Source organism: Glycine soja, chromosome 1, assembly GCF_004193775.1.
Source record: "Glycine soja cultivar W05 chromosome 1, ASM419377v2, whole genome shotgun sequence".
NCBI lineage: Eukaryota > Viridiplantae > Streptophyta > Magnoliopsida > Fabales > Fabaceae > Glycine > Glycine soja.
Genome location: NC_041002.1, coordinates 44,483,530 through 44,500,738, shown reverse-complemented (window position 1 = coordinate 44,500,738; position 17,209 = coordinate 44,483,530). Strand labels below are relative to the sequence as shown.

The following is a 17,209-nucleotide window of genomic DNA, read 5'->3' as shown; positions in this document are numbered from 1 at the left end:
AATGAAAATCACTATAAAAAAATAAAAAAATAAATCAAACTAATTCTTTTTGGATTTGTCTAGATGATTTTTGTCTCAAACCAATCAGTTTGGTTTGGTTTGCTATTTGTGTTTTTGAAATCAAACTAAACTAAATCCTAACACTTATATTAGTTAAGTGTTATGCATTTTATGCCTATACCACTTGAGTTTTATAATGTTTTGTAAGGTTATGTATATGAAACTTCTTATATAATATATATCACTTTCTTTATTTTTCATACTGCCTTTTAAAAATATTTTTGATTAAAATGAATTAAAATTTGACATATTTTTATTGTAAAAGATTTAACATATTAATAAGTTTCGTTTATTGTTATTAGTAATTTTTTAATATAATTTAATTTAAAAGATGGAAAAAAAGTATATAAATTTATTGAAATAATATTTTAGTAAAAATCACAAAAATAAATTGAACCAAACTGCAAATATTAGTTTAGTATGATTCAGATTTTATTTTAAATAAAAACCGAACCAAACTAAATTGCATATGTTTTACAAGTTTTGTTTGAGTGATTTTATGAAAAATCAAATCAAATTGAGTCACGAATATTCCTATAAGTTGAAAAAGAAAATAAGATAAAAGATCAAATAAATTATTTAGCTTAAAATAAAATAAAAAAACAGTAGAGAAAATTTTATTTTCTTGTTTGGATTAATAGAAGATAAAGTAAAAATACATATCATACTATTTCCTTATAAGCAATAACAAACGAATTAATTTAATGTGAATTTAAAATTTTTAATATAATTTTTTAAAAATATATTTAAATTTTCTATAATTTATAATAAATTAGATATTATTAAATATTAAAAATTATTTTATATGAACCAAGCCTTCCTCTCCCCAACCTACTTTGATAGAGTTTGTTTTAAAAAAAAGTAATTTGTGAAACTTTAACTCTATTTAACATTGAATAAAAAACAGAAAAATAAAAACAAAAATATAATAGATAATACGATATAATAATATTAAAATAATTATAGATATTAATAAAGTATATAAAAGGTAGAAATATTCGCATATAATTTCTACTTTTTTTTTATTTAATTAGGCGAACCTTATCCAGTCTTCTCTTTCCTCTTTTCCCCTTTGCAGCATAAACCTATTTCTGTCATTCCTCATTTGCCCCCTCTTCTTCCTCTCCCCAACAATAACATAAGTAACATCCGATAAAAAGAAAATGTCCAGTCGCATACTCTCAAATTCATCTCATGGCAAAGTTTGACCCCAATATTTTTTTTTCCTTTTGTGAATTAGTAACTATGCTCTTTTTAACCTTAATAAAATGATTTAACCTTAATTTTAACCTATTAACCACTTTTAATATCCCACCACTTGATTTAGCTATTACTATCATTCCAAGTAATAGAAATTAACAATTACAATAGAATATTTATAATTAGATATATTTGATACTACGTGACAAGTCTTATAATTCAAGTTTTGTTTTTATAATGTAATTGACGCTATGAGACAACATTTATTCTTTCAAAACAAAGAAGATATAAAACATAACAAACTTGCTCATTTATCCAGTATTCAGTTACTAATTTTATATTGTAAGATATAAAAAATAATTCATTTTTTTGTTAAAGATAATTAATTTTTCTTTATCAAAATAATATTTATGATAAAATATATTTGAGATCTTGTAAAATTTAAAAAATATTAATTTCATTCTCATTAAATTTTCATATTAATTTAATCTAGTAAAAAATAAAACATATTTTTATTGATTTTATCTGTTACAAAGTTTCTTGGCATGAATAACACGATAAATTTATTTATTTTTTTCTATCTCCACTAACACACTCAAAAGATACTTATAAATCAGTATTATTTCATATTTTCTTTAATCTCATCAGAAAATATAAGAAAATCACATAAGTAGTGAGAAAAATTACAATTTTTTTAAATATTTAACCACCATAAATGATTTAATTTATTTTAGAAGTTTTATCTGTGTTAAATTATTTATTTTATTTTCACAAGAATCAAATTAATACAATTTGTAATAAAAATGAAATTAATATTTTTCAAATTTTATCGAAACTTCAAATATATTTTATCTTAATATTTATTTTTCTTAACTTTTCTTTCTGTATTTTCTTTTGGAGTTATCTCACGTGAGCTTCTCTCGTGGGCATGTGAGAACAGGCTGCTACTTTGCCACTCTCATCTCAACTATTTTGACTTGCATATTTTCTGATAATTAGTCATTAGTCTGGGGTCTTCTGTCAGATCTTCATATTCATCTAAAACTTTCTAATGGTCTGAATGATATTCTTTCTAGAAAACTACGGTATATTTTTAATGATTACTCTCTGCTCAGTACTCATCATTCTCAACGATTTGACTTTCGTATTTTCTGATAAACAATCAATAGTCTTGTGCCAGATCTTCAGATTCATCATGTGAATATTATTATTCTTTCCACAAAACTAAAATATATTTTTAATAGTTGATATGGGTATCTCCATTATTAAGAAATAAATATAACTTACTAGGTATTATTAATAAGTATTTTAGAAATCTTGTTTAAGAAATTAAGACATAATTTTTCAATTAAAATTATGACTTCAATCATATTAATTGTTATATCTTCAATAATTATATTTTAATTTTTTAACTAATGTGTTGCCATAATTATATTGCTAAGATACGAAGTTTAATTTTGACCTTATCTTTAATTAATGAAGGAATTTAGATTCTGTGGCGGGAGAGAAAAAAAAATGAAATAAATTGAAGGCAGATCCGAGATTTAAGTTTTACTTCTGAAAGTTGGTTTAATTAAATTGTTTTGGTTATATATGCATGTGCTGAATGCTTAATATCACCGCCGCAGAAGATGAAAATCCAAACACGGCCTCGACAGTAAATGGATTTACAATTAAAGCTTGTACTGTGATTGAGCTTCCCATAATCCCATCGCCGTAGATTTATTTATTTTAAACCAGAGATAAATTTATTTTCAAATTTTTCAACGTAATTAAAATGTATATACATTAATTTTATCATTATATTAAAAAATAATTTTCCTACATCAAAATATAAAAGGACTAATTATATGGAGTTCTTCGATAAAGGTCATGGAGATTAGTAGGGTTACCATTTAGAGATGATATGCTTATTTAGACAATTCTCACGTCATTTGTTGTAATAAGAAACATCATTGGGAAAGATAAAATAATTTAAATATTTAATTATTTATTTTTTCTTTATAATTATAATTTTTTTGGCCTAAATATAATTTTGATTTTCTTAGTTTGTTTAATCCATAATTTTGATCCCTATCTTAAAATAGAAATACTTGATCTCTATATTTTAAATTATTGATGATTTTTTCCTAATTACATTTTTTATTTTTGATATTTTAATTAATTAAATTATATATTGATGATATATTAAATAAATATATCATATTTATGATTCGATTTAATCAAAATAAAAAATATTAATGATTTATTATACAGGAGAAAAGAAACTGATAAATAATTATCTTTAAGAAAAAATTGACGATAATTTATCCTCACATAATCAAAGATGAGAGGATAAGATAATTTAAATAAGTTAAGAGATAAAATAATTTAAATCAATTAAGAGACAAAAAATTTAAATTAACATGAAGATTAAAAGGGATAAGGATAATTTATCTTTTGATAAATCGGAGAAAATCTCGTGAAATTGAAAAACATAGATATAAATTAATTCAAATTAAGAAAGAGATGAATAAATTAAGATGAAAAAATCAGAGAAAATCTCATGAAATTGAAAAAAAGAAGAGAAATTTATTTAAATTAAAAAAGAGATGAATAAATCAAGAGTGAAATGAAGAAATTTGACATGGGATAAAAAGATTTAAATCAAGAGATAAGAAAGGAAAAAAAAAGGAAATTTCACAAAGAAATTTTTTTAGAACGTAGAATATTTATATAAAGGATAGTGAAATTCACGTTTCTTGGAATAAGAGAATTTAAACAAAATCCCTAATAAAAAGTGAAAATTGTAAAACTCTTATAAACTAGATCATTATTCTGATTTACAGATACAGAAGTTTTTCTTAGTGTACATAGATACTGTTTACTCTACATTGAACCGGGTCTTACAAATAGGAAAAATATCACAGAAAATAGTTGATGGTGTGATTAATTAAAAAATAATAAAAAATGCTTAGTAGTGTGAAAATGCAATGTAGAACTTAGAACTTACAAGACAGTCTTACTATTACATGCAAAAAAAGAAGACAGTCATAATATTTTAAACAAAAAAAAGAAATAAAAAAAATCTGTTATTTACAATGCTTAAAAGAAATATGTTCATGGTTCAAAAAATGTCTTTGAATATTTTATTTGAAGAATTATAATAAATTATAGAAAATTGCCACAATATCCGAGTAAATTATGACAAATTACAATGTAATTATTGAATTCTGGTTTTATAATAAATCTATAAATTTCATCAAAAATAAATAATAAAAAAAATGAAATACTCCTTTTTTTTAAGGAAAAATGAAAAATTATTTATAAGAAATAAATGCACTCAATTAATACCCTAAATTCTAAAAAGACAAAGTAAATTTTAAGAACAAGGTTCCTTTCAGCTTAAAAAAAATAAAATAAAGAACCGTTGCACTTTGACTTTACAACGATAAAAATATACTAACTTATAGGATAAGATGGGCCTTTGTATAGTGACGTGAAAATAACACAACACTTGCCATTGCCACTATGCAGCAAACTAAAAATTCAGGGTTTCTGGATTTTACATACATCACACAACTTGTCATCATATCATTTCAGGATTAAATTATAAATGACTCAATTCTATAATTGTACATTAAATATGAAAAGTTGTTGGCATAATTATTTTAACACTTGAGTTTCTTGATTTCATTTTGGAATTTGATTTTCGACTTACGCATAAGATCGAAAGATATTATTTTAAATTAAAATAGGCGAATAAGGTGGAAGAAAAGCTAATTGAATATCAAATAATAGAAAATTTCATATATCTCCTGATTAAAGAAAAAAATAATTATACATAAGATTAAATAAATAAAAAAACGAAAATGGTATTTTTTGATTTTGTCAACCGTAGATCCCACGGCATCGTTCCTTCTCTCTTTCCTTACGCAGTTTCTTCCGCGTATAATCAACCGGCTATTCCGGTCACCAGTTACCTCCACGCCACGTTCCTCATATTTTTATCATAATCTTCTTCAACATACTCACTTCATCCAAAAACCCACCGAGTCATAACGCTAATCTCGTTCTCGTTCTCGTTCTCTTTCTTTTTCACCAGTTCCATAGAACAACTCAAACCAAAAAAAAAAACAAACAAACCATGAATCCCCATTTTGCCCCTCTCTCTTTCTCAATCCCTTCTCTTCGAAAAACACCTTCTCTCATCGGCGCTAACCACACCTCCGCTCGCTTCTGCTCCCGATAAATATGAAAAAAAACCCAACCTTTTCTTTTTCTTCTTTTAATTAATTCAATTCAATTCACTTTTGTGAATTTTTCTGATTATTGTTATTAATTTCTGTGAGGAAAAGAAGAGTGCACAATTTATTTCCATGGAGCCTAACGTAGGGAAGCCTGGCTTTCTCCGAAACGTTCTGGTACGGTTACTCCTCTTCGGCGTTTTCATCGTCGTCGTTCGGTTCGCTTACGTCATCACCCTCGCCGGCGAGTCCTGCTCCGTCGGCGACTTCTGCTTCTTCTCTCCGTCGATCAACCTCGCCAAGGCCGGCACTAGATCCGGCGCTCTCGCCGCCCAGGCCGCCGTCGGAGGCGCCGGCGCGGCACCGGAGCGCTACGCCAGCAAGGAATGGATCAATGGTGTCCGGTTCTACTCGTCGGCGTTTCAGGACATGATCTCCGGCGGCTTCCTCTCGCCGGCGGCGAAGGCGCTCTGCGTGGAGACGCCGACCGGCCGCGACGTCATGGCGCTGCGCGGGATCGGAGTAATCGACGCCGTCGGGATCTCGAAGAAGGCGTCGCCGCCGCTGGTGAAGTCCGGCGAGGCTCGCCGGATTCCGTTCGCGGACGACACATTCGATTTCATGTTCGCCGGCGACGGCGCGCTAGAAAATTCGCCGCGGCCGGCGGATTTTGCAGCCGAAATCTTTCGGACGCTCAAACCCGAAGGGTTTGCCGCGTTCCATGTAAAGGCCAATGACACTTACAGTTACAATTCATTCGTTGATTTGTTCAATTTTTGTTGCAATGTGGTGAAAGTAAACGACATATTAGAGTTTGATTCATCGATGCCTCACATAAGAGAAATCGTTGTGAAGAAAGTGCGTCACGCAATTGATTCTGAATCCAATTCCAATGGAAAATGCTCTGTTCCAGAGTACAAAAAAAAGCAGGTGAGAAATGCAGAGGCTTTGATTGAAGAGGAGCCACTGAAGCCATGGATCACTCTGAAGAGAAACGTGAAGAACATAAAGTACCTATCTTCAATGGTTGATATAAGCTTTAAGGATAGGTATGTGTATATTGATGTTGGAGCTAGAAGCTATGGCTCCAGCATTGGAAGTTGGTTTAGGAAGCAGTACCCGAAACAGAACAAGACCTTTCATGTGTATGCAATTGAGGCTGATAAAACGTTTCATCAGGAGTATGGAACGAAAAAGGGTGTTACATTGCTGCCTTATGCAGCATGGGTGAGGAATGAGAGTTTGGTGTTTGAGATTAACCGCGACCCGGGGGAGAAGAAGGTTCAGGGGAAGGGCAGGGGAATGGGGAGGATTCAGCCATTGAAGTCTTCAGGTGGTTTTGATGGTGGTGAGCTTGAGAAGATTTCGGGGTTTGATTTCGCTGAATGGTTGAAGAATACGGTTTCGGAGAACGATTTTGTTGTGATGAAGATGGATGTGGAGGGTACTGAGTTTGATTTGATTCCAAGGTTGTTTGAAACTGGGGCTATCTGTTTGGTGGATGAGATTTTTCTGGAGTGCCATTACAATAGGTGGCAGAGGTGTTGCCCTGGGCAGAGGAGTCCCAAGTATGAGAAAACTTATGATCAGTGCTTGCAGCTCTTCACTTCTCTCAGACAAAGTGGAGTTCTTGTTCATCAATGGTTTTAACTTGTAAGATTTCCTGATGGATGGGTCAAACCCTATATACATGTTCTTAGCTTCTGCATGTTTCTTCTTCTTCTTCTTAGTTTTTTTTTTCCCAAGCCAATAGAGAAGAGAGAGAGAGAGTTCTTTATTTTTTAAATTTCTCTACTTGTAACAGTTGCAGCAGAAAATGAAAATGAAAACCATCCCTTTTGTCACACATTTCTCTTGTTTTATCTGTGTACATATTGCAGCAGAGGATACTTTAAAGTTTAATCTGTTATTTTGTCTCTGAGAAGAATTTTTCATTGTTCATTTTGTCAAATTACTATTGAATTGAAAAACAATTAATGGACACTCCATGTTGGTCACATTCAAGAGAGAAAGAGATAAAAGACAGAGTATGAATGTGAAAAGTGATATAATGTAAAAAAAGAAAGAAAGAAAGAAAAAGATAGAGAAAAAAAAAGTGTTTGCAGTATTTACACTATTGGATATCTAAATAATATTACTGTGTTGAATTAATTCTAGTGCACTAGGTAATAAAATTGATGTGGATATTTAATTAAAAGTTTCTTGAAATGGGATTGGCTTTTTCTGTGGCTATAACAGAAGTGCTGGACAATAGTGGGTTGGGAGTCGAAAACTTGAAATCATTACTCCACCCAGTTGATGACTTTCATGAAATTGCTTTCATGGCGCGCGCGCATATATATATATATATATTGCTAACAAAAACGCCAATTGCGGAGAATTCAGTCAATTGACAATAACCAAAGGGACAGAACTAAAATTTTGCTTTATACTATTAGTAGTAATAGTAATTAAGTGATTTTAGTTCGTTGTTTCCCAAAGAGATTGATATATACGGTAAATTGGTAATTGTTTTCTTTATATTCTGGAGTGCTAAGTTGCAGTTTATCAGCCAAGTACTTGGTAGTATTCTGAGGTTAATGATTTGTTATGAGTCACTTATCAGCGGTTTATTGTGTGTCTTATCTGAAACTATTATTGTTAATGATTAGTAAAGCAAAAGCAGGATATTATTAATTAGTGCAGCCATGTGATAATGTTCAAATATGGCATTTAAGTGTGTATCGGTTCCAGCTTCGTGGTTGTGGTTGTTAAAATGTGGTTTTCTTTAATTCATTTATAGAAAATGAGTAATTAATGAGCTAGTACATGCAAGGCCACATGCAAAAAAGTTTGTTATTGGTACTTGATTTATGAACGAATAATGAGCTTGTAATGAAATGCCACATGCGAAACAGTTTGATATTGATACTCGGTTTTTAAATTGTCACTTCTGTGGACATGGTTTTCAAAAGTGCAACTTCTATTGATAGTAAGAGGAGAACCCTGCACAATAGTACAGGTTCTAATAACAATCAATTGACAATAACAAACAAGAGAGTTAATGCAGGTTCCATTAATCTAATAAATAGTACTATTTACCTATAATAATATTTACCAATTCTATTAAAAGATTTTAGAAGAAATTATACTTGCATTGAACTTTTTGCCAAAATACACATAATACTATTTTTTTTACACTAACCTTCTTTATGTTTAAAAATATTATATTGAAATTTCCTTATATGTTATACTAACATCTTTTTATATTTTACACTAACACTCTTTATAACAAAGATAATTTTAATGATTAAAAAAATAAAAAATATTTCTATAATTTTATGAAACCTGATTAATGTAATTTACGAAAGATTTTAAGGTTGCATGTAGCTAGAGAGGTATGAAGGGTAGTGAAGCAATGCAATCCATGGTATTTGGCAAAAAGTATAACAAATGAAGTGTAAGGTGAAGATTCGATGTCCCACTTAAACAGTAGCAAAGTCCGAACATTCAATGCCACTTTTTCTGGATCACTTTTCACTACTACAAATAAAGCTTTTTAAGTCGGTTCTGCAAGTCATTTTACGACGGTTTTGAACCGTCATAGCACGCAGCGTCGTAAAATGTGCCCACCTCTACAACGACGGTTTTCAAACCGTCTTTAAAGATTGGGGTTGTTAAGACGGTTTTAAGAATAACCGTCTTAAAATTTATTGTTATTTCAAGGCGGTTATCATCTACTAACCGTTATAATAAACCAATCTTTCTACGACGGTTATTACAAAAACCGTCTTAGAAAGTGAGACTTACTAAGACGGTTATTGCAAAAACCGTCTTAGAAAGTGAGCCATACTAAGACGGTTTTCTCCTGTAACCATTTTAGTATGTCCTTTTTTTGAAGGTTTTTTAAGACGGTTTTCGTAAAAACCGCCTTAGAAAGTGAGACATACTAAGACGATTTTTCAACAACCGTCTTAGTATGTCATTTGTTTGTGAGACTTTTTAAGGCGATTGTTACTAAAACCGTCTTAGTATGTCATTTGTTTGTGAGACTTTCTAAGACGATTGTTACTAAAACCGTCTTAGAATGTCAAACATACTAAGACGGTTCAGGTGAAACCGTCTTAGTATGTTTTTGTTTGTAAAAGTTTCTAAGGCGGTTATTCATACAAACGTCTTAGAAAGTGAAACATACTAAGACGGTTTCCGACAACCGTCTTTGAATATATATATTTTTTTTTAATTTTTTGGGTGCAGGTCTAGTTTTTTAGGTAGTGTTTCAATTATTCTATACATTGATTTGAAGCAAAAGAATTTACATAATTAATGAAAGAATTTACATCATTTTAAAGAATTATAAAATTGTTTAATCACATAATAAAAGAATTTACATAATTAAATGATAGTATATAGTTTTGCAAGAATTTAAAATTACATAGGAATATCTAACATTGCTAACTTCAGTTGTAACTTGTCCACAAATTACAAACTTTGACAACAAAACTTTCATAAAGCAATGCTGAAACCTTCGTCACCATGTAATGAGTCCATAATTAAGGGCGGATGCAATAAATCCCTGAACAAACAAAGGACATTGATAAAAAAGTTGATATAAGGATCACCGAGTGTTTATCAGATAAAAATAAAATAAAGATCACTTAGTTCTAAAATGCTAGAACAAACAATTTTTTATTCTTCTCAACAACAGCAAGGAAAGATTACTTACATAAATTGTTTAAAAATCAAAATACATTTAAAAAAATTGTGAGCATAACTACATGATACTTTGACAGATTTCACTGAATGGTAACAGAAATTCATCAATCAATCTATTTTCATAAAAGCATTCACCTCTCACACTTCATTTGCAAGCAGTTCATTACACAGGTATATGCAGTTCATTTGCATAAATACATGATATTATAGATTAAAAGGTAATAAGAAAATGTGAAGTCATATAGAGTGGCTGCCACAAACAGAATCAGCTTCCAACCAAGCAATTGTGGCAACCTACAAAAAAATTAAAAAACGAATCCCCCAAGTTAAGAAAAGAAGCATCCGCAGTAAGACAAAAACTAAATACAAATCCAAAAGGTCTATTTATTAAAAAATAAGCTCCATGGGAACAGAGAAAGGTATGTACAATCAAAATTGTAATTAAGTTACAAATCTTAATATTACAGAATCAAATGAACTGATTTAAATCTTCAAAATATTTTAAATGAAATCAAGGAAACTTGTTCCATGATCCCAATGCTAAACAAAAAGGAATTCATCATACACTTGAACTTGATCAAGTTCTGCCATAATCGGAATACGATACTCAAGTTACTAAAATAAAATGTAAATATAATCTGTCAAACCAACAGTAGTAAACATTAAAAGCAATTTATCAGAATCAAACCTGTCGATGGACCATTCTACACACTGAACGCTCCAAGTCAGAAAAGACCTGCATAAAACAGTAATGCATCACTAGAAACTAAAATTTAGACCAACAGGTTATGCCAATAATAAACATAAGTAAATGCAGGCAATAGTATATAGCTTCAGATCTCTAAATAAACATATATCTAGGCTCAAAACTTAGTAAATAGAAATTAATATTTAATAATAAAGATTAGCATGCAAGATCTCTAAATAACAAAGACTTTTCTAATAGAAAGATAATATAGAATTTGCAGAACATAATAAACATTTGTAGTTTTCAAAAAAGTTCTAACACTGAAATAGTCAAATCAAGGTCACATCAATGCTATTTGTTGCTCGAAATTACTAAAGCCAAAAAAGTTGTATTCATTGACCTCGTTTTGATAAACTTCACTACCAAAATAAGAAGATATAATGAATTGAATTTTGCACATAAGCTAAAATCAACTTATGCACTTAATTTTTATAAAAGCAAGATGCAGTCTCCGAAATCTAGTTAAAAATAACACAACGTAGTTAAATTTTAAGTGAAAATGAAGTAAAAAAAGTTTGTCTTCCCAAACTGTCCAAACGGACAATTCAAGATTCAATACAACAATTAATCCAAACTATCCGTATTAATCGTTGTATTGAACCTCAAACGGGGAACTATGGCTCGCTCAATGAAGTAGAATGTAGTACTACACAATAGTTTCATGTGAACCAACAATATAATAAATAACGACATAAATGTGAAAATGGCATACAAATAAAGTATTCATTGTTAAATGAAGGAAATTAACAAAATGTTCAAAATTGAAAAACATAACAGATACTATTGTTGTATTAAAACACTGCCAAAAAGGGAGTGTGAGTGACCTCTCCCTCTCTCTTTCTCTCTTCAACCACTAAACTAATCTTATAGCTCTCATATGTAGTCTAGAGTAGTCTATTGAACAATGGGAAAGGAAATAATGTCTATAATTTGAACAATATTTTTGACAAAACTTAGTATAGTTCTTTAGGTGCTTTTAGTATTGTTCTTCAATTACAATTGGAGTTTTTTCTTTGGTTACCAAGATGAAACTCCAGTTTCGATTGAAAAAAGTTCTAAAATTAAGGAAATGCTTCTAATTAGTTCTGTCATAATATTTTGTGAAAAAAGTCTTAACATATTAACATGTTATCACTGAGTCCCAAATACAAAAACAGTTTATTCTAATTTGATGACTTCATCAAAAGATAATAATTATTTTTAATTTAACAATTGTATTGTTTTGTTCCATTATTTTTTTCTTATCATAATACTTATTTATTAATTTTAAAAAAATTTACGCTATAGATATTTATTTAATTTTTTACGCTATAGTTATGTTATCAGCATTCAAACACAATGTCTTATCAAATTGTGTTACTACAGTTACCGTACGGATCAAGAATCTTATTATAATTATCATAAGGTAATCTTTGTTTATGGTCGACCAAAACAACTGAAACGTGAAAAGGTACCTAATAATTAGTAGTTAAAAAAAGTCTATTAAATTATAAGTATTTTATAAAATTAATTATTGAAGTAGTTAAAAAATATAAAATAATAATAAAAATAATAAAATATAATTTATTTAAAAATGATAATATAAAAATTAGATAAATATATTGAAAATAATAAAAAAAATACATAAAAAATTAAAAATTAACATTTTAAAAAATATTACTTCAAGTAATGTTTAAAAAACGCTAAAAACTATTAAAAAAATCTTGTTTAGTAATTACTCAAACAAATTTTTTAGTTAATAAAAAAATTAAAAAAGAGCTCAAATACTTACTGAAAATAACTTTGCTGAGTCTACTCAAGTCTCCGATACAAACTTTCATTCCTATATTTTGTTAGGAAATTAACGCTGATTCACACTACGGAAGGTTGGTTTCATATTTCTTATAATAATTATTAAGATTAGTTAGTGTAAAATTAGTTATGTTTATTATTATTATAATGATTAAGGCTGTGTGCATGTGTCTAATTAAGGCTCACTAATATGAGCGTGATCATTCCTCTTTTACCTTGAGTTTATTTGGAGGAACAGGAGAGATTAAGCAACCAAAAGGTATTCAGCTCTGCTTTGTTAACAGCTCAATGTCAGATCCGACTTCAGCAATCTTGGCTTCCTTAGAACCCTTGGCTGCTTTTGCAATGTTCACAACATCAAAATCCAGTGCTGTTTTTCTGACAAGACCTTCAAGCATCTGTTTGAAGAGGATTAGACAAATGAAAATTTAAGTGAAGCAACTTAGAGAAAGATAATAGATATGCTTCAAATTTCAAAGCACATGAATTTATTTGTAATGAAAAGAGAAATTTTGTCTAATGCCACATTTTGTTGAACAATTAATTTCATTATTAGTTCTCCTACAGTATGGATAGTTTGCATATATAAATATTCACACAAAGAAAAGGATAGTTTAATTTAATTTTTTTTTTATGCTTTCCAAATAAAGAAAGAAAGAAAGTAAATAACAGAATGTAATTTCTTATTCAAGTTAAAATCCTGTGTACCAAGACAAGGTGTTCCACTGACTAGGATATGAAACTCAAACCAACAACAACAAAAATTTGCAAATAGGTTGGATAGCAGCAAGGGTAGACTAGGGTGATGAATGGATTCAACAGTCATACATTAACAACAACAAAAACCAAACTTCCATAGTCCATACAAAAATAAAATAAAATAGAATTCACATATATCAAATACAAGATAAGTACATAGACAAGGGTGATAAAGGATTGGATAATCAGGCTTCACAAAAGCAGATTGTAACAATGAAGTAAAACTGTGTAGTTAAATGAAGTTGAGATGATGCAACATGCAGAACACCTTGACTTATATAGAGACAAAAAAGGATTTATGCATCAAACACAAGACTAGAGATAGAAACTTAGAAATACCAGTGATCCAACAGCAACTAAAGCACGAAATTTGGGGTCGACTTCAACATTTTCATCCTCGGCAATCTGCACAAAAACAAAACGCATATCAGTATAGTAAAAATAATAACATCTAAAAAGTAGAAAATTTGATTTTAAATAATCTAGACACGTACAAATGTAAAGCACCCCTGCCTTGCTCCTTGTTTCTTTTTTTTTAAGTGCAGAGAAGCTTTGGAATTGGAGTTTTTATTTTACAGGGAATGTGGCAGAGCATATGAAATGCAGGTTTAGTATGAAAAAAACTAGCATTGTTTAGGGTGAAAATTAGCACTGTTTAGATATCATATTGACAGGGATGTCACACATAGGATTCACTCTCAATGGATGACATGAACAAATGTTTTACGTGTAATTGTAGTTGTAAGTGTCTCTCTAATCTCAATGGAAAATTCTTCAAGACAATGGTAAGACCAACAATGTTCTTTGCCAATTATAGTTCGGCAAGAGGTTAAAAATAAAAGTGTATAAAGGTGAAAACATTGTGGTAGATGAATAGACATACAAGATTAAAAAAAGATGTTTGGGAGAAAGTTGGAGCATTTACTGAGAAGGAGACAGATTCTCCTAAGGTGGTTTGATCATGTGAGAGGAACAATAGAGGCAACAGTGAGAGGAGGGAGGAGATCAAATATCTAATTAAAAGGGGTAGAAGGAACACTAAAGAAAAAAGAGGAACAATTTAAAAGACCTTGTCCTAAATGATTTTTATTAAAATTTTGTTTTTGATAGATATTAATGGAATTGATCAAGTCAACCTCACCTAGTAAAATAAGGTTTGGGGGTGCCATGGTGGTTGTCATAGCTAGGTAAAAATGGCATAAGACATACCTCAAGAGCTGCTGATAGAACTTGAGATTGACCTTCTTGATCCTTTGTTTCAATTAATAGCACCGCATAACTGCACGGATCACACAAGAAGTAAAGATTATTGCATACTGACATTATGGGCCATTAGTAAACCACTGCAATGATGAACATAATGAACTGTGAACTGAGATCTAAATAAGTAAAAGCCACCACCACTGTTTTAGTGCCTATACATTTGCTTTTACAGCAAGGTGGTGAAGTTAAGTAGAGTGACACACCAAGCATGGAAGAAAAATCCAGATGCTCTTAGTGCCCACCCTTCTTCCACTTTTTCATCCAAGAAGAAAAAGGAATTCATTTAGTCTTCCTTTTACTATTTAAGGTGGGGGAGAGGGAGCGAGAGTAATAAAAACCCAGAAAGCACTGGAGCATTTCTGCACCTTAACAAGGACACTGTATCTTCTATTTGGAATTTGGAATTAACACAACCAAAAGAGAGAGAGAGAGAGAGAGCTTCAAATAGCTAAACAAACAAATTATACGTGAGTAAATATAAATGCAAGAACTATATTTTGACAAGGGTCAGCTAAAGGATGAATCTATTAATTGCATTTCTTGGCATAGTCCTAGCTCGTCTGATATTTTGAAGGGTTTTCCCCGATTCTTGCTTATGATAGTTTAGATTAGACATTGTATGATTATTATAACATACAATCCTGGAGAAGCAGCATGATTCAGGCTGTTATAGGACAGCCATCATTTATGACATCGCAAGGTTTAGGCAATTGGATTACTTGGGACTTGTGGATTGTATACACAAGTAGTTTTGATAAGAAATGATAATTTTGTTGGAGAGAATTAGATACTTTGGGACTTTATGGAACTTGAGTTAAGAAAGACAAAGAAACAAGAAAAGAATTTGAAGAATAGTCTATTAGTTATAAATTATGGACAAGTCAGCTTCTGTTCCTTCAAACTGATTTTACAAAGGCACCTTGGTAGATTAGAATGTTAACTTTATCTTTCTGATATAAATTGGAAAAACTATCTATTATAGATTCACTGCACTATTTTATTTTTGCCTGTTATTACTGGTTTATTGAAGTTTTGAGTGTTATGTCTCTGGAGTTACATGTTCTGTCAGCAAAAAAATATTAAGGGAAACTGTTTATTTAAAATTTCCAACATTGTGTCTGGTGCTGTCTCATTGTAGTGGGTCAAAGAACTTGCTACTTTCTATCATCAGGTGGGTCTTTTTGTGTTATTAGAGTTAGACTACTGATTTTTATTTTTAATTTTTAGTCATTTTTTTGAACATTTTGTACTAATTCTCATTTGAATACATAAACACAATGCCTATTCATTCATTCCTAGTATGATTTAATCTATTTTTTCATCATCAGAAACTATATGTGAAGCTTTGCTTCAAAGCTTTATAGTATTTGGTGAGATCCCTTTTTCTCTATATATATATGCACACAATTGTATGTTTTTAAGGATAAGGATGTTTTATGCTTTTGGTTTTTATTAATGAGTTACCATATCTATCAGGTTCGATAGCAAGAGATTTTGCAGAGATTGTAGAAGAAATGTTATTCGAGAATTCAAGGAACTAAAAGAACTGAGGCGCATAAACACATGTCTTTTCAAGAAATCCTAAATGATAAGGAGACACAAATAGAGAGTTGAAGCCATTAGTTAAGACACACATGAGCAAGAGCTTGAGAGTTGAGATACCATCAAACACTAACAATAACAATCGATTATTATATTTAACTAAAGTAGCTAATTTCTCCTCACATAAACAAAACCCTACAAAGGTAGCTTTTATATCGCTGAAGCACTGATACACGGTATCCTTGTTCCTATTTCCTAAAATAAATCCTTCATCCTCATACAAGTATGGATTCCAGTTTTCAGTATATATTGTGATTTATGGACAGAACCATATACATAACAAAAAAAAATAAAAAATTATATTACTAACTTAAAAGACAAGTGGAACATATCAAGCAACCTGGAGATTTTGACATGACTAAACAAGCTGAAACAAGAAAAATAATTATAGCATCTCCCTTCTTCACAACACCAATATCTTTCAGATAATTTGCAAGCTAAAACAAGAAAAATATTAAATCACTACGTATTTCCATTGTTTTTTCTGGCAAGAGAAACAAAACATATTAGCTCTTTGTATACAGAGGAAAATCAGAAGCAAGCCTACCTAAAATTGAATACCAACAGTACATCCACACAATCTCAAATCCAAAGAACATGCAATCCCTAAATAAAAATGGAAATAAAAATTACAACAGCAGTTCTATCTAATAGATTTGAGATATGCAACGAACTTTCGGTGTAGCACTTGACGAGATTTGAAATTAGGAGTTACCGAAAAAGTGGCCAAAATAATAGGAAAGTAGATAGGTTTCGTTGTGGTTGACACAAGGAAGGCTTTGATAAACCGTGGTGGGCGGAAATAGCTTTGAAGGTCGCAGCTTGGATTGGGCAAAATCAGAAGACAAGGCCTATGGTGATGATG

General features: G+C 30.4%; 1 protein-coding gene across 1 annotated transcript; it reads left to right on the top strand.

Moving 5' to 3' along the window:
- Nucleotides 1-5,275: 5,275 nt before the first annotated feature.
- Nucleotides 5,276-7,382, top strand: LOC114416631. The gene has a single exon (XM_028381578.1). The coding sequence runs from the start codon at nucleotides 5,619-5,621 to the stop codon at nucleotides 7,134-7,136; it is 1,518 nt and encodes a 505-aa protein (XP_028237379.1). The 5' UTR covers nucleotides 5,276-5,618; the 3' UTR covers nucleotides 7,137-7,382.
- The last annotated feature ends 9,827 nt before the right edge of the window (nucleotides 7,383-17,209 follow it).